Here is a 24,847-nt window from a genome sequence, read left to right as displayed (position 1 = left end):
AATTCACTATACATTTAAACATTTTGATATGTAGAAGTATTTCTAAGATTCTTTGCCTCCTTCTGTCTTGATGCCCATAGAGAGTTCCTATTCACCCTGAACTGTTCATCTTAAAGGTAAACTCCTCAGAGAGCCTTCCCCAAAGGGCCTTCACCCACCTATATAAAGAATTAATTTTCCCTTTGTTTGCATTTCTGCAACCCTCAGTGCACACTGACATCAGAGCTCTTAGCATGTTGTGTTCTAGTTATGAAAGTGTGTGGGAGGCAAGCCTGCTGCAACCCCAGCCCAGCTCCAGGCTGTGAGCTTTGAGGGCTTATTTACTTGGCCTCCTGGCCTCTGGGCTTGCCACATGGTATAGTGCAACCAAAGCATGCTGAAGTCAGCTGAATTATCCGGAAAATTCAGTGATGTGGAAATTCATTTCCCACTAATGCCAGATGTATGAAGTGTGACTGAAGAGCGGTGCCCTCTGCATAGAATTTAGGGCTGTTGGCCTTGTATGGAAAAGATTAAATATGCGAAATGATACAAAATGTGTGAGCTTTTAACCAAGAAAAATAAAGAGTTGGATACGTATCAAAACACTCCTTTAACTGCACACACTTAAATATGTGGAGGCATAAATGAGGAGGTGGGAGATAGAAGGAATAAAATATCTGATTTTAGAAGTTATAAGTCTCACTAAAATGAATAAGTGGGAAAAGAGATGACATAAATGATCTACCAGTATTTAGCTTTGATTACATAACACTGTCAAAGAATTCATAAAGTAGATGGTTTATGCTTCAGATGATGCCTTGAATATAAAACACATCCATAAAACATCAGTTTAAATTACACCAAGATCCCACCCAGCGTCTCAGAGGCAGTACCTCGGGGAAAGTTAGCATTACCTAAGTGAAGATCTACACGCACTGTCAGATGCACTTCATTAAACCTGCGGTCCACTCTGACTTCTCAAGTATTTCTGTGTTTTAGTCAAAATACTAGAGATAAAATCTATAAGTCTGAGGCTAGAAATTTTGAGGGTGACACATTTGTTTTTAAAACAGTCAAAGGGTGTGTGTGTGTGTGTGTGTGTGTGTGTGCGCGCGTGCCTGTGTACAAAACCCAAATGCAGTCAGTAGTTTTAAATTGTTAATTGGATTTTAAAATTACATTTTCCTATTGGAACTCTTTCCATTTTGACTATGATCACGTGATACATAAATGAAATATTACTAACCCAATGCTCCTCTCAGAGAGTTAAAAGCAAAGTTCTGCATTAGTGTTAAGCTTTTCCATGTAAGAAAGAAAAGAAAAAAAAAAAAACATTTATCATCATTTTCTCTAGGGAAAATATGCCTTTGATTGGCATCCTAAGAAAAATACAACCAATTCGTTTTATTTTTAAACATATTTTTGGTAGTGCCCATTATTTTTATAAAACATTGAGTCCCAATGTTGTATTGTCATACATGCACACAACATGCTTTTCATTCTGTGCATCTCCCATCTACTTTCCTTTGCCCCGCCTTCCTCGTTCCCTTCCTTCTACATTCATGCCATTATTTTAGATGCCACAAATTAATTAAAACATGCAATATTCATCTTTCTGAGCCTGGCTTATCACACTCTCATTTCATCTACCATCCTGAAAACGGCCTGATAGTATCCTTCCTGTGACCTGTATACCAGATTCCTTATCCACTCATCTGTTGGTTCCATGCCTTTTCTGAATTAGTACATCTGTGATACATGACGGATGCCTCCATTGTGGATATGCACTTAAACATTGCATCTCAAGCCTTTTTACTTCTTGCCCTCCTCTTTTTTCTCCTTTCCTCCTTCCAGGTCCTATTCCCACCTCCTAAAGATCTACTTCTTTGTTTTTTATCATCCTCTTTTGACTCGCCCTTTAAATTACTGACAGTTTGCATTTCTCGTGTACGAGGAACCATGAAATATTCAACTGACTGTGTTTAGTTTACTCAATTATCATTGTGATTTCCAGTTATACTCATTTACATACAAATGATTTAAATTTATCCTTTTTTCTGGCTGAGTAGTGTATGTATACCACATTTTCCTTATTCATGGATCTATTGATGGACATATATAATGTTTCCAAAATTTAGCAATTGTGACATGTGATGCCACAAACACAGGCACTTAGCACTGCAGCATGATATTCTCTGCAAGGCCAACATCTAATCTAACCATCAAATTTGATTTGGTTTCACCTAATTCAGTTTGAGACCAGGGTTTTGGAAAGAATGAAGCTTGTAAACAGATGAACTACTGTTAATTCTTTTAAGAAGATAGCCAGAAGAGGTACAGCTTTAACAAATGATACTTCTATTTCTAGTTGTTTGTTTGTTTGTTATTAGAACTCTCCATTCTGAATTCCTTGGGGTTACACTAGTTTATACTGGTATGCTAGGTTCCATTACCACTATGCGAGGACCAGTGGGGTTTTTGTTGTTGTTTGTTTGTTTGTTTGTTTTTTCTTGAGTTCCTGATGGCAGTCACTCTTCTTGGAGTTAGGTGGCATCTCAATGCTGTTCTGCTTTCCATTTCTCTAACAGTCGACAATGCTGAATATTTTTTCATATTCTTACTGGCCACTTGCATTTCTTCTTTTAAGAAGAATTTATTTTGATTGCTATTTTTATTGAGCATTGTATTTTTTTGAGAACTAATTTTTGGAGTTCCTTATGTATTCTAAACATTAGTCCTTTGGCTGAGGAGTAGCTAGCCTGGAACTGGAACACAGATATGTAGATCAATGGAACACAGTAGAGGATACAGAAACCTCCCCAGATGCATTCAGTTATTTGATCTTTGACAAAAGGTCCAAAAGCATATGTTGGCAGAATAGTAGCATATTCAACAAATAGTGCTGGAAAAATTAGTTATCTATGTGCAGAGCAATGAAACGAACTGTTCTTATAGAACTGGTTCTTCAAGAATTTTAGGATTGTTTCCCCTAATGTGTGAATTATACTATTGACATTTGTATTGGGACTTCACTGAATCTGGTAACAGTTTGGGAGTTGACTATTTTGACAATACTGTATTGATTCTGCCTGTCCAGGAGCAGGGAACATTTTACAGTTTCCGATGTCATTTTCAATTTACTTTTAGTTTAATCCCTAGCCATTTGCAAATAGAAAGGGGTTGCTGTTGAATGATAGATAGTGGTTAAGTCAGGCTGGTTTTGGACTCACCATGCAGTGCAGGCTGGCCTCAAATCTTGGAGATCCTCCTGCCTCTAATTTCCAGGTGCTGGGATTCTGGGCACGTGCAATGCACCCAGCTTCCACTGAATTTTTTAAATCTTATATTTACACTTGTTTTTTTCATACTTTCTATTTCTTGATCAAAGTGATCATTAATCATTCAAGTGTTGTATTATCTTGTTTGGTTAATTACTATCATTTCTGTCTTATTTAAATTTGTTAAACATTTTATTATTAAAACTCTTTATTTAATAAAACTACCTTCGAGTTTGCTAAACATCTTAAGCATTTGCTTTTCTGTTCCTTCTTTTAGCTCCTCAAACATTGTGACTCTTGGTTTTTTAGTTATTTGTCTATGATTTTTTCTATTTTGGTGCCCCTGAGCTGAGCTTTTGAGGAGTAAGGAGTTTTTGGAATCATACTGTTGTCTTTCTTTCTCATGTTTCTATTGTTTTTGCTCTGTGGATTACAAATCAGAGCAGAGAAACTGTCACAACCATAGAGCTCTCTTTCATTAGATGCCACCTTCCTGTGATATGTCCTTGTATTTGGTTATGGTTGGGGTAACATTTATCCTCAACATACTTAGTATGAGAGTCAGTCCCAGTCACTGAGTAGCAAGTAGGAAATCATGATGAGTATGAGTATCTACAGAATCAAACATATATCACTTAACATAACTTAAAACTTTCTTTGACAGTTCCACAGGTTCCTCCTTTTCAATAACCCAAAAACGTTGTGGCTTGGTATTAATGACAAATAGGCTGAGATACAGAGTGAGGGAAGAGGTGACGAACAAGAGAAGAGTGAGATGATGTGAGAGGGCGAGTGCAGGACAGAGATAACAGCAAGCAAGGGCAGGAGAGAGGAGCTTGATGGTGATACTTCTTGGATGTGGAATGCAGGGGGAGAAGTATGAAAGGTCATCCGTGGGGCAGGGTAGAGACAGGGAGGGAGATAGGACTGGAGATTGAGGGAAGTTGTCAAGAGGTTGGGAATGATTCACAAGTGGATAGCAAGTTTGTGTTTGAAACCTCTATAAACCGTTTTCGGTGGGGATTACTTTAGCTGATCATTAAGGATACTTTTTGAACAAATGCATTAATTCTTCCTCTTCCTTTCACCTCTGCAAGCCTCATTTACACACGAGTACGTGTATATCTGCCTCTTTGCTCCATGCCAGTGTGCACAGGTGTTTGAGTCCATTCCCTCACATGCCATGAGACTACTCTGGCTCTCTGCATCCTCCAGCTACTCTGATGGAACTTCTCTTGGAATTTCTCTACTCCACTGGGAAGATCAGAGCCACCTGAAGCTTGGTGGGTGGACTGTTCTGCCTGACACTCAGCAGAGTGTGGGAACCAAGGACAAGGTGCTATCTTGGGCTCCTAGCTCTTGGGTGGGTCTCTAGTGGCTACTGGATGGGTCCCCAGTATCCAAAATGCTGGAGGGTAGGGAGAGGGCAGTGTGCACAGTAGGAATGCACCCACCACGGCACTGCTGTGGTTTCTCCGCACTCCTGTTCAATCCAAGAGAGCCACTGTGCACCCTACCCACTTCTGAGTCCCTCCCCAGATCATGTCTCCATTTCTTTCTGTCCCGAAGACTTTACAGTATTGGCCTCCGATTGGTTTCTGTTTCTCTAAGGCTCCCACTCTGAACAGCTCTCCCCTGTGACTACCTCAGTTGGGGGACTGGGGTCTGGGTGCTGAGTGCTGACCTGGGCACCGATAACAGATGTCTGGTGCGGCGGACTGTTGTCTGTGCTCGGTTTGCCAACTGTAGGGTCTTCTGCCGGAGCACAACTCTCCAGCACCCTCAGGGGCACTATGCAGCTGCCCTTATGGACATGGCTCTTGCTGTGGCATCTCCACAGCACCCTCACATCCCTGGGCTGCCCCATTCCTCACCCTCTGCCCTCTTCGGTTTGAAACCTTCCTGACATGGCGTACTCTCGGGGGCTGAGCTGCAAGTGCTGTCTGACCATAGAAAAGCCTGTCTTTTCTCTAGACTTTCCTGACAATGTATGTTGAACAGTTATTTTAAAACTTTTTCTTCTCATTTCTTTATTCCCTGCTCCAAGTGCCTGCAGATCACAACACCCCTAACCCACCCACCGAGGGATCAGTGAGTGCTGCTAGCTCTAATCTGCCATCTCCTCCAGAAATGTGTCCATATCATTGCTGGTGTTACCTGTACCACAAAAACCTGGACATGCAGGCATCCCTGTGGGATGCTGGCTTTAATTCTGCCAGGCACATAGCAAGGAGTGATATTACTGAGTCATGGCATTTCTAATTTTGCTTTTTGAGGAATTTCCATATTGGTTCCCACAACCAGTGTAGATGGTTAACCACCCACCATCCCCACATCCTTGCGAGTACTGATTGGCTTTTATAATATGCTGATAGCCATTCTGATTGGGATGAAGTGGAATGTCAGTGTCATTCAATTTTCCTAATGGCCGAACATGCTAAACACATCTTTGCATGCATATTGACCATTTGTACTTCTTTAAGGGTTGCCTGTTTAATTCATTTGCCAATTAATTGATCTGGGTATTTTATTTCTTGGTGTTGTTTTATGAGTTCTTTGTATTTTCTAGACACTGACATAGAATAGAGGACCCACAACTATTCCCATGTGACTTTTGGCAAAAGAACCAAAAATGTTTGTGGGGGAGAAGACAACCTCTTTAACAAGTGTCTCTATTTTTGTGCTGATCGTGCTGTTTTTGTGATTTCACGTTTGTAGCATAATTGGAAATCAGGTATTGTGATAGTCTCCAGCCTTGTTTATTCTTAGCATTCCTTTCAGTGTTCCGGGTCTTCTGTGTTTACATGTAAATTTTATGATTTTTTTTCATAATTCCGTGAAAAATGTCACCTTTATATTTTGTTACCCAAACTTTTGAAGTCATATTCAAAATATTTTGCCAAGATCAACATATCTCCCTTATGTTTTTCAATAGCTTTTTGTTAGAGTTTTACATTTAAATTACAGCTGCTTTAAAATCCCCCATAGAAACTACAGTACTTTGGAAGACACGTTTTCTTTTCTATGCATTCTATCACTTAAACAAGTTTCTTTGGGTAAAAAGGGAGTGTTAAAAAGAAAATCCTATGTCTGCAGGCAAAAACAAGCCACATAATTCTTTTTTTCTTACAGTGGAGAATAATGAACTCATGGAAGCAGTGAAATATGTAATTTAAAGAGAGGGAAAGTATTTTGGGAGTCTCTGATCTGAGCAATAGTATATAAAATTGAAATATAAAGTATACACATGAGCATGAGTGTTCCAGAGATCGGCAGAGTTAACTCTGAAAAAAATCTTAAAAACATTATTAGCAAAAAATCACAGAGAACAATCTATAATATAACTTTAGAAGATAAAAATCACGATACATCAAAGTGCTTAATATTAGATGTTCAAAACTATAAACTTGATAGAATTGAATTTCAGCTTACCAAATAGAAGTTTTTAAAATACTACTCAATAAATTACATAAAAGCTGACTTAAGAATATCAATGCAAGAAAATATCAAGCAAAATCGTACACATTCCTAAGTTTTATAAATCAATTCAAATAATAGAGAAAAATATCAGTGAATTCTGGGATCAAAGAACAAATTTCAGCATATGTTAAAATAAGTGGAAACAGGCAAACTGTACAAGACACTAGAAGAGTAAGTGGACATAGATACGAAAAGTATTCATTACAATCTGTTTTAACTCTTTCAAAATCTTACATTCTATCCCCTGATGTTCAAGTATCACTCATTGGGGATTATTTGCATCCTGTCTAGCAATAATAGGTGGAAATATTCTATTTGCACTTTGAACTTCCTAGAGGATGATCTATTAGTAGGCTTTTCAAACCTAGTTGATCTCAGAAACTTTTTATCTTCACTGTGTATTGTGAGGGGCTGCAGTTCTACGAAACTCCCATTGGAAAATTCCACACACTAGAACAGCAGCGCCAACCGTTTTGGCTCCAGGGACTGGTTTCCACAGAATTAGTGGGACAGGAGGCATGATTTAGAGATTATTCAAAAGAATGTGCAGCCTACACCCCTTGCATAAGCACTTCATAATAGGGTTTGTGCTCCTGTTGGAGACCAGCAGATATGAGATAATGTTTTACCTACAGGTTACATGTCTGGGGTCCTGTGACTCTGAGGCCAGCGTGACCTGCTTTAGGAATTGAGAAGCATGCAGAAACCTGCCACATTTTCTGCCACACAGAGAAGGCTCAGGACCACAGCACTCCTAAGACAAGATAACATCCACTGAACACAATGTAAAGAATGCAGGCATACTGATATGGAGAAGAAGCTGTTCTCCATTCTTTTGTTTCTCTTGTACTGTTCCATGAAAAATATGCTACAATCTCCCTTGTGCTCTTTGCTTGCTAATAAAAATGGGTCGACTACAGAGATTGCTGTCTACTATAAGCAGGTTGCTCACTATCCCCTTGTACTTTAAATATTACCTTTTATTTTCCTTTATTCCCCATCATTCCTCCCTCAGATATCTGAGAGTACTGACCCATCCCTGGCAACTGGAGCCTGAACAGAGACCTGAGACTTGGAGGCATAGACCAACCAAAGTGGAAAACAGTGACACAGACATTGGGGAATTCTGTGGGAGAGTTTTGGAGTTGGCCAAATAGAAATGAAAGAAAATACTAATGCCATGAAAAAGCTTTTCTAACCAGAATGATGGGGCAGAATTTGTTAAAGGAAGAAAGTTATCATGTATATTACTGAAAAAGGCTGGCGTCCAGGTCAGTAAGAGTTTCTTTCAAAAATGCTACAAGGTATTACTAAGCATAATCTGTTGATTCCCAGAGGGAGTATCTTTGAATGCGGAGAATTGCGATAGAACAGGATATAGGATTTGAGAGGGGTTCATGCTAGGGGAAATCAAACTGACCCAGACCCCCTTTCAACATGGAGTTTGGTGAAATTCGTATTGGTACCTCTGTGTGCTGCAACAGGTGCCACAACTGCTACTGCTCCCCTTGAAGAGAAAAAGGGAAAAGACCCTTGAGAAGGTAGAGAGACTCTTTCCTGGCCTGCATCTCCAGAGGCTAACACGGGTCATCTTTGCTCATCTAAGTACCAGCAACTTATTCATCAAGCTGTGCTGACTGGGGACCCCATTGGACACTGTTGGTTCCCTATTAATACTAGCAGGATGCAAATAATCCTCATGAGTGATATTTGAACATCAGGGGACAGAGTATAAAATTTTGAAACAGTTAAAACGGATTGTAATGAATAATGGAGCATAGAGATCATTTAGTATTGAGACTCCTGAAGCCCATTTTGGGAGCTCTGCATATGGTCCCACAAGATATTAAACATCTTTCCTGTTCCTGTATATTAGCAGGTCAACATCTCTATTTAAATATGTAGCTATAAGAGCTCACCTAGAACAGGAAAGTTAAAATAGGGAACCTGGAAGACCAGATCACAGAGGATAAGCTGCTGGGAACAGAACCTTATGTAGACCTTGCCCAAAAATTGATTTATCCTAATGCAGTGTGTGAACAGATACATTTGATGATGAATCAAGTGTGGGCTGTGATTTCCAAAGAGGGTCCTCCAGTTCAGTCCTTTTTGCAAATCTTTCAGGAGTCTCAAAAGCCTTATGCTCAGTTCCTTGCTGAGTTACAGGAGGCCATCTGCAAACAGGATGATCCCTCATACATAAGCAGCAGGAATTATGCTTCAGTTGGCATTTGAGAATGCAAATAAAGGTTGCAAACAAGTCCTTGTTGTGGCCAGGGCCATAAAGAATCTTGGAAAGTATCTGAACTGATCTGGTTCACGTAGGTCACCAAATTTTTAAAAAATAATTAAATGGGGACTTTGGGGTTAAGAAAATTATTTGACAGGACTCCCCTTGGTGAATTAAGAGAAGCTACCTGGGAATATTTTCTTCTAATCATTGTTTACTAATAGGAAACCAACCATTTCCATAACCTTATGGAAGACAAACTCCAATAAATATCTCTAAACATATTTTCTGATATGTTTACATCGTCATAGTCAAAAGGCTAAGTTTTCTGTGAGTAAACCAATAAGATTTCATTAAGAGATGCTCTTGAGCTGGGGATTTAGCTCAGCGGCATAAGAGCCTGCCTTGCAAGCAGGCAGTCGTGAGTTTGATCCCTGGTACTGATAAAAACAAAAAAGACAAAAAAAAAAAAAAAAAAAAAAAAAAAGAGATGCTCTTGATATGAAACTAAATTATGAGAAAAAGGTTTCCATATACTATGCCATTGGGTAAATGGCTGTCACTTACATCCCACCCTTTGGGTGGTTACAATGTGCCACAGACCCTTATTCTCATGTGATTCACCAGCCAGGGGGCAAAAAGGTCAGGCACATTCAACAGTGCTGTTTATCTGCCTTATCTATGATAGGGATATAATACATCAAGATAGTAAGGTTCTTTTCCTTTTTTTCTTTTCTTTTCATTTGCATTAGGTATTGAATTTAAAGGCTTTTTACTGAGTAGCATCCCCAGTTCTTTGTTGTGCTTTTACATTGAGACAGGGTCTCATTAGGTCACTAAGCTAACCAGGCTTGGCTTGAACTTGCAATTGTCCTGTCTTGGCTTCCTAAGATGCTGAGATTACAGGCATTACCACCCAGGCCAGCTAAGAAAGGCTTTTCTATTGTGGCAAGAAGATAAAAAAAAAAAAAAAAACAAAAAAACACTAGAGGGAACAAGATAGCCAAAGAAAATATTGGTATCATCAAAGAAAGATAAAGTAGGGGCTGGGGATTTAGCTCAGCGGCATAAGTGCCTGCCTTGCAAGCAGGCAGTCGTGAGTTCGATCCCCGGTACCGATAAAAAGGAAAAAGACAAAAAAAAAAAAAAAAAAAAAAAAAAAAAAAGAAAGATAAAGTAATACACCAAAAGAAAGATCCAGATTTGATGGCTGCAAGCTGCTGAAAAATAAATGTCATCTGTTGTGGTTGATACAGTGTCAATTTGAGAAGTTTAGAAGTTTAACTGAGAGACTCAGCAGGGAACCAGGATCCTTACTTTGTAAATATCCTCATCCTGTGCAAGAGGAGGGCTCAGAGATTTTGTGAGTGTTACACTGCCTTGGGGGAGAGGGGTGTCCTGTGTACAATATAAAGCTGCTCTGGCTGCTGCCTTGAAATGTTGCCCCAGTGCCATACCACCTGCCTTGAAGTCAGCTGATTATGAACTGAAACCTCCAAAAACTGTAAGCTAAATACACTTTTCTTTCCTTAATTTCGGATAGTGGATATTTTGTTCCAGTAATGAAAGAAAGACATCATCTTAACATATGATTTCAACTGGAATTTAGGTATATATTAAACTTAAACTCCAAATATGCATATTGATATCTAAATGTGTGTGTGTGTGTGTGTCTGTGTGTGTGTGTGAGCTAGCCAACAAAGACTAGTAGACATCCATAAAAGTTGTCACACTGAAGATTTCTGCCTTTTTTTAAATGTCAGAGAACACCTATAAGGTCCCTTTTTAATGCTTATATTTGATGACTCTTTGCAGTAATTATCAATTAAGTGTTTACACACTTAGTATTTTAGACAATCCATTTTTGTTCAGTTTTTAACCAGTTTTGGACAGCATGCATACTGGTTGACTATCAGAACCTGTTGCAGAGAGAAGGAGCTTACATTAAAATTGCAAATATAATTTACACTTATGTCAATGGAAAGTAAAGCAGATTTTCTTTAACTTAAAGGAAACCAAATGATTTATGTCATCCTAGTTAAAAATCCCACGTGGTGCCAGGAATAGTGGTATACATCCATAATCCCAGTCCATAGGAAGACTGAGGCAAGAGTATTATACATTTAAAACCAGCATGGGCAAGTTAAGCAGACTGAGTCTCAGGGATCTTGCCTCACATCCCAAAGACCCTGGGTCTGATTGCTAATATGGAAAAAACAAAACAAAACAAACCAGCACCATGGAGGAAGAGCAAAATGAAAGTTTTGTAGAATGATGGACAAAGTTACAAAATGAGACTAGAAAACTTATATAGAGATGCCTGAGACCATTTAGTCCACAGATTGAAGAATAGAGAAAATTTGTGAAACATGGAAGTTTTCAGATCAATCATTCTTACATTTCAGTGTATCTGGACCTGGGGCTGAATGTTATTACCCCAAAGAAAACAGATTTGGTAGATCAACAGGGATTCTCATTAATAAACTCTGACATTTGTTTTCCAGAAAATAAGAGAGATATAAAGTTGATACCTGTTCGTGTATTCTTTGATGATCTGATATATGCTAATCTTAATCGTTTCATTTTCAAATCGACTGTTGCTCTTGTCTTTGTATATCCGGAATTCAGCTGCTGTGACTGCTTCTCCATGAGGAATTTGAGTCAGATCAAACCTAAATTCTTTATAGTGCCTTCGCTGGTGAGAGAAATCCCTGTCTCTTTCAACTGAAAAGCAAAAAAAGAAGGAAAAAGATAAAATTAGTCAGCCCTTCTACAATATATAAATTAACGACAAACTTTCCACCTTTGGAAATGAAAACAAATAAGTACTATTGTGTAAAACTGGGAAAATACTAAACCTGGGAAAACAGTAAAACCACAGACTTATATTTCTTTCCACTTAAAGGAAATTCCACAAACTAAAAGCCCTTAGTTCAAAGGCAATGTAACTTCCATGGTTTTATTCAAATTCCAAGATCCTAAATGGAAAGGTTATCCAAAAATATTTTGAAAAGTGGCGGTTGTAAAGTGATTACCAGCATGCTTCCAGGGCTAGAACACAGAAGGCTTCACACAGACATTAGGGTAACACTGTAGACACCTCTAGAATTCCAGGTAAAGTCAGTGCTCCAAGTCAGCGCAGCCACAGAAGGAAGATCAAAAGAAAGGAATTGAATTCCTACAAGACTGTGTTTGCAGTGTTCTGCAAGTCAAGTCAAGACATTATTTTTTGACCTTTAAGTTTTAATTTCAGTTCATTAGCTGATTTATAAAAGCAAATATGTGAATATTTACGGGGTGCCCTGTGCTACTTTGATCTGTGTAGGCGTCAGGTTAAGGATGCCCATTTCCTCAGTTGCATTTTCGTCCTGCTGAACATGTTCAGCACCGTGTCTTGAGATCTCCTTAGATGCACAGCACGTAACTGTGACCCACATACCTGTGACCCACGATCACCATCTGTGCAGTGTACCACAAACCTTCTCTCCCAGTCCAATGGTATCGCCACCCATCGAGAAGTGATTTTCTCCTTTCAGCAACTGAAGTACTCTTCCTCTTTCTCCATTTTCCCTTATTTTGTGGCAATTTTACAAATTATTTCTCCTGGTGCATCACAGTCTCCCAGGGACCTCTGTGCCTTCTTATTCAGAATTAAGATGGGAACCTCGTTTCCCCATTAGCAAACAAAATCAAATTTCTCTTGAGAATAGTAAGAGACATTGGAAGGTTTCTGTCAGTAAACGTCAGATGGATTATGTCCTTCCGGCTTGGTAAGACAGTAGCTAGTTTGTTACAGTCATACCTAGTGAGTACCTAGACTTTGTTAATGCGCTATCTATACACAACCTTCATTTACAGAAATGCCTTACCACATGATGAAGTTTCTCATTACTGATATGTTTCTTAAGATCCCAATTATTTAGGATAATGTTCAATAGTGTCACACTAAAATCCCTCGTGACAATGTTCATGGTATTGTACAGTTACAGACAACCACATTTTTATTCTTCTTTTTTTAATGGCATGTTTTACTACTAAATTTTGTTACAAAAAGTAAAAATGGATTTTACAAGTTCCAAAAATTAGGTTTTAAAATGCCTCTAGAAGATCAATTGAAATTGTATCAGCTGGCCAGGGATTTAGCTCAACACCCTAAGCGCCTGCCTGGCAAGCACAAGGTTGTGAGTTCAATCCCCGATACCAAAAAAAAAGAAAAAAGAAAAAAATTATATCAGCGGTGCCACCAGTGCACTTATACCCATACCCACGCTAGAACACGGGTGAGAGGGAGGAAGAGCAGTCGCAGCCTCCACGCTGACGTGCTGTGAGGACCCACGAGCGCCACAGTGCAAGAGAAACTCATGACAAAGGAACGCACAATCCCTGCCTTTATACTCCAAACCAATCTGTAGCTTGTTTTCTCCAGAAGAGATAATTCAGAAGAACAAGGAGCCCATACCCGCGTACACTCCACTTGCACACGAAAGTAAGCCACCCATTGGGGAGACCTCGCCATCCGCGGAGCTCCACGCGGTGGCCTTAGGCTGAGACTTGCTTCGTGAAATACCACTGTCTTATTCCTAGGGAGGCCCTTTTCTGGGATTGCTAATTCTCTAAAGAAGCCTGATAACCCCGTTTCCAGGGTATGATTTAAATCCATCGCGTAATCTTTCCCTCAGTCTAAAATTCTGGCAGTAGTGTGGTGAGTGCTTCTTTGGTGAGTTTTCTGTCTCTTTTCAGGCTGAGCCACAGATAAGGGGAAGGATAAGGCGAAAACCCCGACGGACTAATGTGCAGGCATGCATAGGGAAAGGGGCCGCAACTTTTGTTTTCAGAGCAATAAATGTGTCTACAGTACTTATTTTCTGATTCTAAATTAAGTGCAATAGGTGGCATTATGTAAAAGTACTTAGACATTTATATGCCAAGCATTTTATCATTTTATTAATATTAACATAATGCGTTGCATGAAACTCTGTAGCACAGGCACTGCTATTTAGAGAAAAAACTAAAGGATAAGAGGGAACTTAAAATCTTACCAAAGGATTTGAATCCAAACATTTGGTCTATGGCCTTTAAATGCTAGGATATTTGTTTCTACTCACATAGTTTTACTTTGTCATATTTTATTAATAGAGATCAAAAGTCTTGCATTCACAACTCTAATATTCATATGTTCTGTAAATAAATATTTGGTTTCAAGCTGACTTGACTGATGAATAAGAAATTAGACTACATGCAGTGACTTACTGTTTCATCTCCTCTGGCTTAGCTGAATATCTGTTTCTCTGTGGGATCATACCCTGTGCTTGCCCACGTGACATGGTCTCAGGGAAAGGAGTTTTAGACATTATGATATAAGCCCCCAAATAGGAATTGAGAACTGTATTTCCTCTATTCTGAAGGATAGTGTTCAGCATTGTAAGTGATAACACCATTATCCAATATTTCATGTACAACTGACTTTATACTTGAAATTTAAATTTTAAAAATCCCTCCAAACATTATAGTTCTAGACACAAGGGATAAAACATGAGTTGCTTGGGATCCAATCTAAAAATGTGCACCTGCAAAATTCAGATGATTACTGAATTCATTTTATGTAAAATCATCTACTGTTCTAGAATCCCTTGTGCAATGTTAGTGTAATAAAGTAGAAAGCTAGAATTTCAGCTGTTATTATAAAATTTCAGTTTTCTAATCCAGGCTATTTAACTTAAACCCTTAAGGGGACAAATTCTCAAAGAGTTTAATAAAATCTTGTATTAAGTATACCACACAAAATAAAGTCACATTGCAGACTTGTCCTGTGGTCCAAATTCCTATGCCCTATTGCTTTGAACTGTAATTGCAACAATAAATTCCACAGGACATAATGGAGTGAGCAGTGGAGTAAGTCTTGTGCTTTCACGCTCTGCGTTCCTAATGATGCCCACAAATACTCAACAAGCTAATTTCAGTGACCTCAAAGAATAATGCTAGGAAGGTGGCATATATTAATAATCTTGATTTCAAAATAAAGAGATGAAGTGACAACAGCTAAGCAGTAACGGACATCTGTCTCTGAAAGCCCATTAGACATCTTTGTTACATGTCCACACTGTTTCCTAATGATACCTACCTTTCTGCACTCATAAATTATAGTAGCTCATTTTTAGTAACATTGTATTTCAGAATTATAGGAAAAAGTGAAGGATAGATTAGAAAATAAGGCTTTTGATCAGCAGTGCCTAATTAGGGTCTAGCACAGTGCACTCCAGGGAGGCATTCTAATAGCTAAATGAGAGACTGCAAATGGATCAGTCTCCTCCTCTTTCACTCAGCCTCGTCCTGCCACGCTTGCTGGTCGCTGACAGCTTAGTAACTTGCTTAAGGATCATTCCTGTGACAGACTGCATTTAATTCTAACAGCCCGATTTATGTCCATCAGTTTTATAATTTGCCCCAAAGCCTAAAACTTTATTACTGGAACATAAAAGATTTCTGCCCAGGGACAAGATTTCAATTCCCAAAACCACAGCGCAACGTGTGAACTGTGTGTTTTTCTGAATGTAGTTTTCTTGTTTTATTACTCCAATTATTTCTAGGGAAAGCTTATTATTTTTTTGGTGCTTTCATTCTCTCTCCAGAGAATCTTTCCCTCTGATGTTTCTACAAAAACGGTGTTACTATTCTTTCTAGATTTTGTTGATTTTTATAAATCACATTTATTTCTATCTTTAAAATCAATGCGTTTTTTCTACTCTTATCAAATATTTCCCTCATTTCTTACCTAAGGAAATTTTCATGAAAAAACAATTGATTTTATTCTATTTTGAATTAATCTTATATAACACATATGGTAGGATACAACATCATTATGTTTACTTCAGTTGTACTGTACAATATACTTACAGCTTAAAATTTTGAAATAATTATAATTTCTCTGCTGGATGACTCCATATTTCAACTGCTTCTTCACTAGACCCAACTCCAAAATTGAAACACTCAGAGTAAATGAAAAGCAACCCACACACATTTAATATTCCTCACTTGCAAGCCTTTTAGGAGACACCCTTGTTTTGTTCACATTGTGACAATTTTGGTACATACTAACATTCTCTTCCTGCATGCTTTACAATGGATTACTGCAATGGTAACTGGCTTGGGAAAGTTTAAAAACAGAAAAATAAATAAGAAAACAACAGAAAATTGTGTACTATTGTTGAGTTTCATATTCAAATTATGTCAAACATTTTTTCTTTTAATTCATCTCTCTCTCTCTCTCTCTCTCTCTCTCTCTCTAAATATATATATTCACCCTGAACTAAATAGCATAAGTATCCAAATTTTCTGTGCCATCATTTCTAGTAAAGTTTGTTTCACTAGAGGAAATATGGAATAGCCCATAAAAAATATAATCTTGTTTGGTGATGGGAAAATCTCTCATAATTATTGGATAAAAACATATACATACGAGAGGGTCTAACTCATCAGACCTATATGCACTAAGGGGCAAGAAGGACACAGTGTTAAGATGCACTGACATCAGAAGTCAACATTTTCCTCTAGTAAAACTAGTCTTTTAGATCTAGACCATAGGCATGGTTTCTCTCATGCAAAGTCATTAAGAAACTATGAACAAGTGCCTGGCCTAATGTTCATATCTGTGACATAGTTACCAGACTCAACTGGAGATATTGTCTGAAACATTTACTTAAACATTGTCATTTACAACACAGACATATTCTGAAGTGAAGAAAAACGTGCATCACTTACAATGGTACACTTCATATGCTCCCAAGGGCAAGGTCATGGGAATAACCCTGCACATTATTACAGTGTGAAATTACTCCCTTTCTCTACCTCTTCCCTTCAATCTCAGCCTCTTGATCCTCTTCTCATTCACACACACACACACACACACACACACACACACACACAAAAGGTTTTATCTATCTCCATTATTTCTTTTTTCAATTAAATTTCTGGTACAGTTTAGATATACAGAATGATCACATTCATCACAGGGGACTCGTACCTGGGTGTGTTGTCTTAATTCCTCTTCTTTTCTGATTGGCCTCTCCTCTCTTCAAACCCCTCTTCCTCTCCTTATTTACAAAAGCTTTGTTTCCATGTTATCTTCTTTTCTTCAATTTTTACTTCCTTCCTCCTCCCCTTCACCCCCTATTTCTCTTTCCTTTTAAACAATTTGCTCCTATTTCACAAGATCTATTAAACATTTTGTTTCTTATTTACACTTTCAGCTTCTTACCCAAGAGAGACAATATGATATTTATACAAATGTGTCTGATTTATTTTACTTAGGAGTACAGTCCCAAGGTCATTAGCTGGGAACAACTCAAGTTTTCATGTTCCAATTTTAAAATGGTAATATAAAAAAAAAGAAGAAGTAAAATATGAATCAAAATATTCACATTCCACGTTCAATAGATTGATAGTAAAAATAATAATAAGATACAGTTTTATCTACTTAGTGATTTATCTGCAGTTTAAAGAAGATACGTTTCTGGGTAAACAGCCTTAATCTCCTGCACAAGAGCTGTAACCTAGAAGGCACAAGTAGCATCAGTAGCTGCAAGTCACAGATAACATTTTCCCAGGAGCCTGGCCAGCTGTTGAAAGAATACAGATCAGTGTTTGCTTCTGAGTGCAAAAAGTCATTAAGAGATTCCTCACAGAATTATTACTTATCTATGTCACATTTTAAAAGTAACAGAAATAAAGCAAACATATCATATGACTGCCCACATGTATCACTTCTAAGACATCCTTCACTGATGAGTCCACTGAGAAGCATAAACTTGGTCTTATAAAGACCTATTTATTGGGCAGTGAATACATATGTACATATTTTCTGTGAACGGATAACCATTCCTGAGAGTGTGGTAAACTCTGAATTCCAGGAGTCCTAAAAGCCCTTTAACACCACAATAATGTTTGACCTGGACAAAAGTAAATTGTCCCACTGAATGCTTAGTTCAGAGATTAATTTCACTTCACATTTTCTGTAGTTAAAATATTCATATTCTTATGATAAATGTTCCCTGAATGGAATTTTATAAGGAAAGAAAATCTGAAGAAGAATAAGATGGTTATATTTAAGGATCTTAATATGATAACTAAGATTTCCAAAATTAGTTTGACTACAATGCTCGTAACTTTGAAATTTAAGAAACTTAATGATTCAATATACATTATTTTGATTTAAAAATAAACAATAACTGGACATGGTGGCATATGCCTATAATTCCAGCACTTGGGAGAATGAGGCAGGAGGATTGCTATGAATTTGAGGTCAGCCTAGGTTACAAACTGAATTGAAGGTCAGCCTGAATTGAATAGCCAGATCGTGTCTCAAAATAAATAAATTAATGAATAAATAAATAATAAAAATAGCACAAAGAATTAAGTCTAGTATAAAAACAGCTCTGAAACTTGAATGAAGAAAGCTTCAGCTTCTTTTTTGTACTCCCTACTTTAGAGAGGCTGGCATGGAGCTCTCCTCAGCTGTGACTTAGAATACTAGACTGATAATTAGATAATTAGAGATAGAGATACAGAGAGATAGAGACAAAGAGATCAATTATTATATTCAATGATTAAAATATTCATAAATAAACTATAGCAGGAAAATGTTTGACATAATTGATATATTTAAGATATTTGTTCCTTCTTTCTTCTTTGATTGAATAAGACAAAGTCTTCAATATTTTCTCCATAATGCAAATAAACTGCAGTAACTTCTTGAGTTGCATATAATTAAATAAAAATCCAGGAATAATGTCCAACTTGTGTAATTTCTGATTTTCTTTGCTACCTCCATCTCAGGGCTGAGGTCTTCCTGTCCCATCTCGAGGTTCTCCTGTGCTCCCTGGCCTACCAACATCCTGTACTCATTCCTGTGTTTTCCCCTCGCGTGCAGTTTCTCACTTCTCATTGGTTCACTGTTCTGACACGTCCCTCTAGATAGCTGTTTCAATGAAGGCAGTGATGGTCCATTTATCTAGTCTATCTACTAGTCTGTTTATCTGTGGTCTATCTACATCCCCAATGAGAGTCATTTTAGTGCACGCAGTTGGATGGATATTTCGAGTGCCTCAGTGTAAACAAGACGTTAGAAGGCACTCATTCCGGGTTAGATGAAGCGAGGAAGAGAAAGTTTTCACAGGCAGATTTTGCTCGGGAATGCATGCTCATAGGAGGAGAGGTGTTTTTATCATTTTGTATTTTCATACATTTTCTAGAAGGTGGTAGTCATGGAGGCAGGAGACGGTTATAAATAAGAAAGAAGGAACAATCAGTAACATCAGCGAGGAAAGTGGGTAATTGGTGATCTTTTTTCATATTGAACAATATTCTTATTGTAATTTGCTTTCAGATGTGATTATAAGATGGCCTTGTGCCCTTCTTCCTCCTTGTCACAGAGAGCTCTACTGTGGCTCGCTCGGTGACCTTGGTTTATATCCAACAGGAGGACTGTGAGTACTACGAGTCTCCTAGCAACTCCAAGGCTGAATTGTTAAGAGCAGAGCAGCTCCTGACTTGCAGGTTCCACCGTGCAGAAGATGGTACTTGATTAACTCATTTTGTGTACTGAAAAACGGTTTTTTTGATGATGATTGAATGTACTTACTGTACAAATAGTGACTCTTTATCACAGTGTGGATAAATATTTGAGAAAATTTTGTTTCCCTGTAAAGCATCAATATAAAGACACAACTGTCTGATAAGTTACCTTTCAGAAAATATTTACTTCTCTTGTTTTCTTTAGTGGAAAAAAATCTGTTCTCTTTACAGATCTCCTGGCAGGTAGAGGTCAACCATTCTAATCACACCAGATTTCACTAAATGACCCTGTGGATTCTTCTGCACCCATCAGTAAAACAAAACAGTCCATTTTTAACCACCTGAATGTGACAGAAGTTACAGTTAAGTCCATATGGAGCAGAAAACTTTCCATTAGATCTTGAAATCAATTAAATGATAATTTATCTGCAGTGGATACTTGTGGTTATCTGACAAAAACAGGTCAAAGGTTTTGCGTACTTTCTTCTGAAATTGCTCAGAGTCTTCTCTGATGACTGATAATTGAAAACAGAGCCTGGGCTATCAGATGCAGTGGGTGACAGATAAACTGCAGATTAACATGGATCCTTGGTTACCAGACGTGAATAGGTCAGGAGTCACAGGAATTTGCTATCATGCTACTGTAAAAAGACAGACATCAAACATAGATTAGCTTCCTGAAAGCTTTTTCCCTACCCTCAAATCCACTCTTCCTTCTTTTGGTGACAATTTGGAGATGATCTTGATGTCATTTTTATACCTGATGTTAAAGTAAAACCATGCTGCTTAATTAAATTTACATATTTTTATATATTTAAAGCTTTTTGTTTTGTTGTACATCTCATGTTTAGTGCATTTCATCCTGATTTTAGACAGTGAGAACATTTTTTTAGAAAAAATAAACTCAATGGAAAAATACTGCAGGAATTAAAGAGTTGACAATTTTGTTACATTTTTCCAGAATTTCTCTCAGAGTGGGAGGGAAATGGGTTCAAGACAGTCTGCATAGCTTACAGGGCATGTGAACTTTTGTAGCTAAACAAATAAATGTCTTTCTCAAATTTACTGCTTTAAATTTCAAATCAGTATAACTTTTATAGAGTTCACTCAAGTTCAATTTTTGGTTCAATCTGGGGTATTTTTGACAGTTTTTTTTAAATTAAGTTCCCTTGCACAATTAGAATATACAATACATAATGATCACATTCACCATAAGGAATTTGCAACTCTACATGCTATATCTCCATCTGTTGTTTTTAAGAAGAGAAAACTACACATTTTTCTGCCAAATGGGTTATAATTGGTGAAGTTTGATAGGGAGAAAGGAGGCACAGAGAAATGTGATAGTACTTATTAATGTATTAGGTTACTAGAGACACAATTTTAGCCCTAATCTCCACCCATGTCACATACCGGGTATCTGATTCATGGGTGTAGTGAGGGAAAATCAAGAGTTTAGGTCTGCTTTGAGAGAGTGGTTCTGTCAGGGGGTTTTTGAATTGTTTCAAGAGGGAGGATAAAACCAGATTCTATACCAATTAATGCAAGAGGTAAAGCTTCAACCTCCCATTTTTTAATTGAATAAAACCTATCCATGCTAAAAACTGGTAGTAGGCCAAATGATACATTTTTCCCCTTTTTTCTCTGAAAGAAAGTCAAATAAATTAGAATAGCTTAGACAGAATTCTATGTTATCTATTTATTTCCAGTTGCATACTATCTATGTTGGTACTTAAAAATATGCAGGCCTAATAGAATCATTATAATCACTTAATGGATATATTACTGTGGGGGGGGCTAACTGAAAAATAATTAGCTTTAGGTTTATATTGTGTTAAGTGACAGAATTTTACCAAAATAATTTACAGAGTGAATGATTTGTCATAGAAGACAAGACATGCTGTTATTTTTTTTTAAATCTAATTCCTGTATTCTCACAGACTTTTTTCTGTACATAAGGGTGATCATAATATACAATAAATTAGGAAAAACTTATTACAATAAGACTACTGTCATCAATCTCCTTCAAAATGTTGCCCACTTCACACATAGGTAACCTGTCCTTTTTGCCACTTTCTGATGCAGTCCTGTGAGTTCTCCTTCACCAGTGTATCTACAAGGTGTGATAAAAAAGTATCGTGAATGCTGCTGCCCGGTGCCATCCAACAGGAAAGCAGGCTCCTAAGGACATCAGAGGGCAGCCTCACCCAACGGGTTCACTGCATCTGGTGCCATGCTGCTTCCAGCTCTTTCTCAAAGTCAAAAGAACCATGAAAGGTGAATGCTTCAAATCAATTCAGGACACTGAAGCAGCCATGGCAGCATGGGTAAAGCCATTCACAAAATGGAAAAGTACTTCCAGAACTGTTTCCGAAAGTGGCAAAGTGGCAGCTGGGCACAGTGGTGCACGCCTGTAATACCAACACTCAGGAGGCTGAGGCAGGAGGATCATGGTGAGTTTGAGGCTAGCCTAGGCTACAAAGTGAGTTCAAGGCCAGCCTGAACCATATAATGAAATCCTACCTCAAAAAACTAAATAAAGATGGCAAAATGCTAGGATAATTGTTAGAAGCAAGAAGTATTTTGAGGGGGAATTAATGATAATGAGTCTTTTCATGTAACTTTTAAAAAATTTATTTTAAAGAAGATAAAACAGAATAAAACCAATCAAAACAAACCAGTGAAAGAGATATACGACTTCAAAACATTATGAAATAGACAATATCATAATGCTTTTTGATATCTTAAAAATAGCTGCAGATAATTTCAGACTTAGTAAAAATCAAACAGAACAGAATAGAAGCAATAAAAACAAAACAGTGAAAGCAATAAAGGAGTTCAAGTCTGTTGGGAGCCTGCCATGTTATTCATGAGAGCATATTCATAAGATGGCGTCCGCCTACCGCCTCGCTGCTCCCCCGCCCATCGTGTGCCCAAGATGGCGCACACATCCTGCTTCCTGGTTCTTGCTCGGCTTACTGTCCCCGCCATATATGGTAATGATTGATTGCTTCCTTGTTGCCGCCCAATCGCCTGTCCCCACGTGTAGTCCCATGATTGGATAACATTAGCTATATAAGCCCAAGTATAGGAAGTGCCCGACGCACAACACGGAAGAAGCCGTCAAGGACGGACGTATATTGAGGTTGTAGCCCAGTCAATAAAGGAGCCTGCAGAGACAAAGTGTTCGTGTGCCTCATTCCGCGGGACGGAAGCGGCTCCGGACAGCTGGTGGCCCGTACGGGGACTTGAAACCATTCCCGTGCCTTCTGCGACTCCTGTGACTGCGTTGAGAGACGGTACGTACCTGCGGGTGAGTGGAGGCTCAACCCGGCCCTTGGTGGACGCACTTTAAGGGATTTGTTAGTCGACCCCTTGTTAGGGTCGATTTTGCCCGAAAAGGAAGGGCAGGCCTCTGTTGGCTATTGCGCCTCGGGGCTCTTTAATTTTGTTAAGATGGGAAATGTTAACTGAGGCCCCCTCGCCTTATCACTGTGGTTGTTGCTTAAGGCGCGAGGGATTAGGATAGATAAGCAAACGGTGCTGCAGTTTTTCGAATGTATCGATGATTTGGCCCCGTGGTTTCTGCCCACCGGATCCCTCACTTTACCCTCCTGGGAGAAGTTAGGATGTGATATTCAGTTTGCTGAGGAACAAGGGATGGGTGTCGACCCCATGGTTCACCCCATTTGGGAGATGGTTCGTGCATGTCTCAGAACCGAAAGTATGGTAGGCGCAGCCCAGGGACTCAAAGAGGCACGCCACGCTTTCGAGCAGGCGCGCTCGGAGAGCTCCAGGGAGGCCTCAGAGGTTGGCTCACCGAGCCATTCAGATTCAGAGGGGGAAGACCCTAAGGTGGGCCCAAAGGAGGAAACTGACAGTAAGATAGGCCCACATCGCAGTACAGGGCAGAAAGTTCATAAACCTGCTGGAGCCTTATGTAAAGGGTTGATGGAGAGCTTAGAGGAAGAGCTCGAGAGAGTGGAGAATGATATACAGGAAGTACATACCCCAGGTGGGACGAGACCAACCCCGTCTGCCCCTCCCTGGGAGCCACCCCAGGAAATGAGCGCACCTGGAGGCTGGGGGCCGCCCCCTCCCTTCCCTGCCACACTTCCGTTCTCCGGGCGCCGATCATTTCATGGCCGTTTATGGGACGTCTTGCGTAGGGGCCTTGCCTCTTATGACGCTCCCAGCTTCTACCCGGTCCTCCAGGACCAGGCCGGCGTGCCTTATTATCAGCCCCTGGACATGAAAGTGGTTAAGGGGTTAAAAGAGGCAGTCTCCACTTACGGCCCCAACGCCCCCTTTACGCAGGCTCTTTTGGAAAACATAGGAGCCACCCCTCTGACACCCTCGGATTGGGCACAACTCGCAAGGGCGTGTTTGTCCCCAGGCCAATTTATGGACTGGAAGGCATGGAATGATGAGTATTGCGGAGAGCAGGCTGAGAAAAACGCTAGAGAGCGCAATGTCAGGTGGAACAAAGATATGTTATTAGGCCAGGGAGCCCATGCGCAGGATCAAATTCGACATCCTCAGGCAGTTTATGATCAGATTACTAAGTGTGCCATCGCTGCTTGGAAACAACTTGCCAAGGCAGACGAACATACTGCCTGTCTTACTAAAATTGTGCAGGGAACGACAGAGCTTTTTTCTGATTTTGTGGCCAGGATGCTAGATGCTGCCAGCAAGGTCTTCCCCGACCTCAGTGTGGCGCAGCCCCTGGTAAAGCAGCTAGTCTTTGAACAGTGTACCAAGGATTGCCGTGCAGTGATTACACCGCACAAAAACAAGAGTTTAGAAACCTGGACCAAATTATGTAGAGAAGTGGGGGGACCACTCTCTAATTCAGGTCTTGCAGCCCTGGTGGGCGCTTCAATTAATGCGGCCCTCAGCTCCCGCCCTCCAGCAACACAACAGCAGATGCAAAAGAGTAAAAAATGTTTTGAGTGTGGCCAATACGGGATGTTCCGAGGTGGCTCAAAACATGATGAAACGGATGGGCTATACCCCTGGCAAAGGCTTGGGCATCAAATTGCAAGGAAATACCTCTCCTGTGCCCGCCGTCACTAAGAGGGACAGGAAGGGGCTGGGGATTTAGCTCAGCGGCATAAGCGCCTGCCTTGCAAGCAGGGAGTCATGAGTTTGATCCCTGGTACTGATAAAAACGAAAAAGACAAAAAAAAAAAAAAAAAAAAAGAGCAGCCTATGCTGTTCTCTCCCTGATCTTTGGGTTCCCGTCCAAGCCCAGGACACTCTCCTCATTGCCAACCAGAACAAAAGGAGGGATAAAAGATTGGTTGTG

At 39.2% G+C, this 24,847-nt stretch overlaps 1 protein-coding gene across 2 annotated transcripts in view; it reads right to left on the bottom strand.

Moving 5' to 3' along the window:
* Bmp5 (bone morphogenetic protein 5) overlaps positions 1 to 24,847 on the bottom strand; it is a 116,213-nt gene that overhangs the window by 48,715 nt on the left and 42,651 nt on the right. For both annotated transcript variants that reach the window (XR_010048911.1, XM_003462298.4), the window contains exon 2: positions 11,502 to 11,694. Coding sequence is in view for 1 of the 2 variants with exons in the window: in XM_003462298.4 (XP_003462346.1) it covers positions 11,502 to 11,694 (193 nt within the window). In the remaining variant the exon portion in view is untranslated. The remainder of the gene's footprint in view (positions 1 to 11,501; positions 11,695 to 24,847) is intronic.

The sequence above is a fragment of the Cavia porcellus genome, unplaced genomic scaffold (genome assembly GCF_034190915.1).
Source record: "Cavia porcellus strain 051 isolate PalLab524CR breed Dunkin Hartley unplaced genomic scaffold, mCavPor4.1 scaffold_7, whole genome shotgun sequence".
Taxonomy (NCBI): Eukaryota; Metazoa; Chordata; class Mammalia; order Rodentia; family Caviidae; genus Cavia; species Cavia porcellus.
The sequence above is the reverse complement of the archived record's forward strand: the minus strand, read 5'-3'. Positions and strand labels throughout refer to the sequence as shown.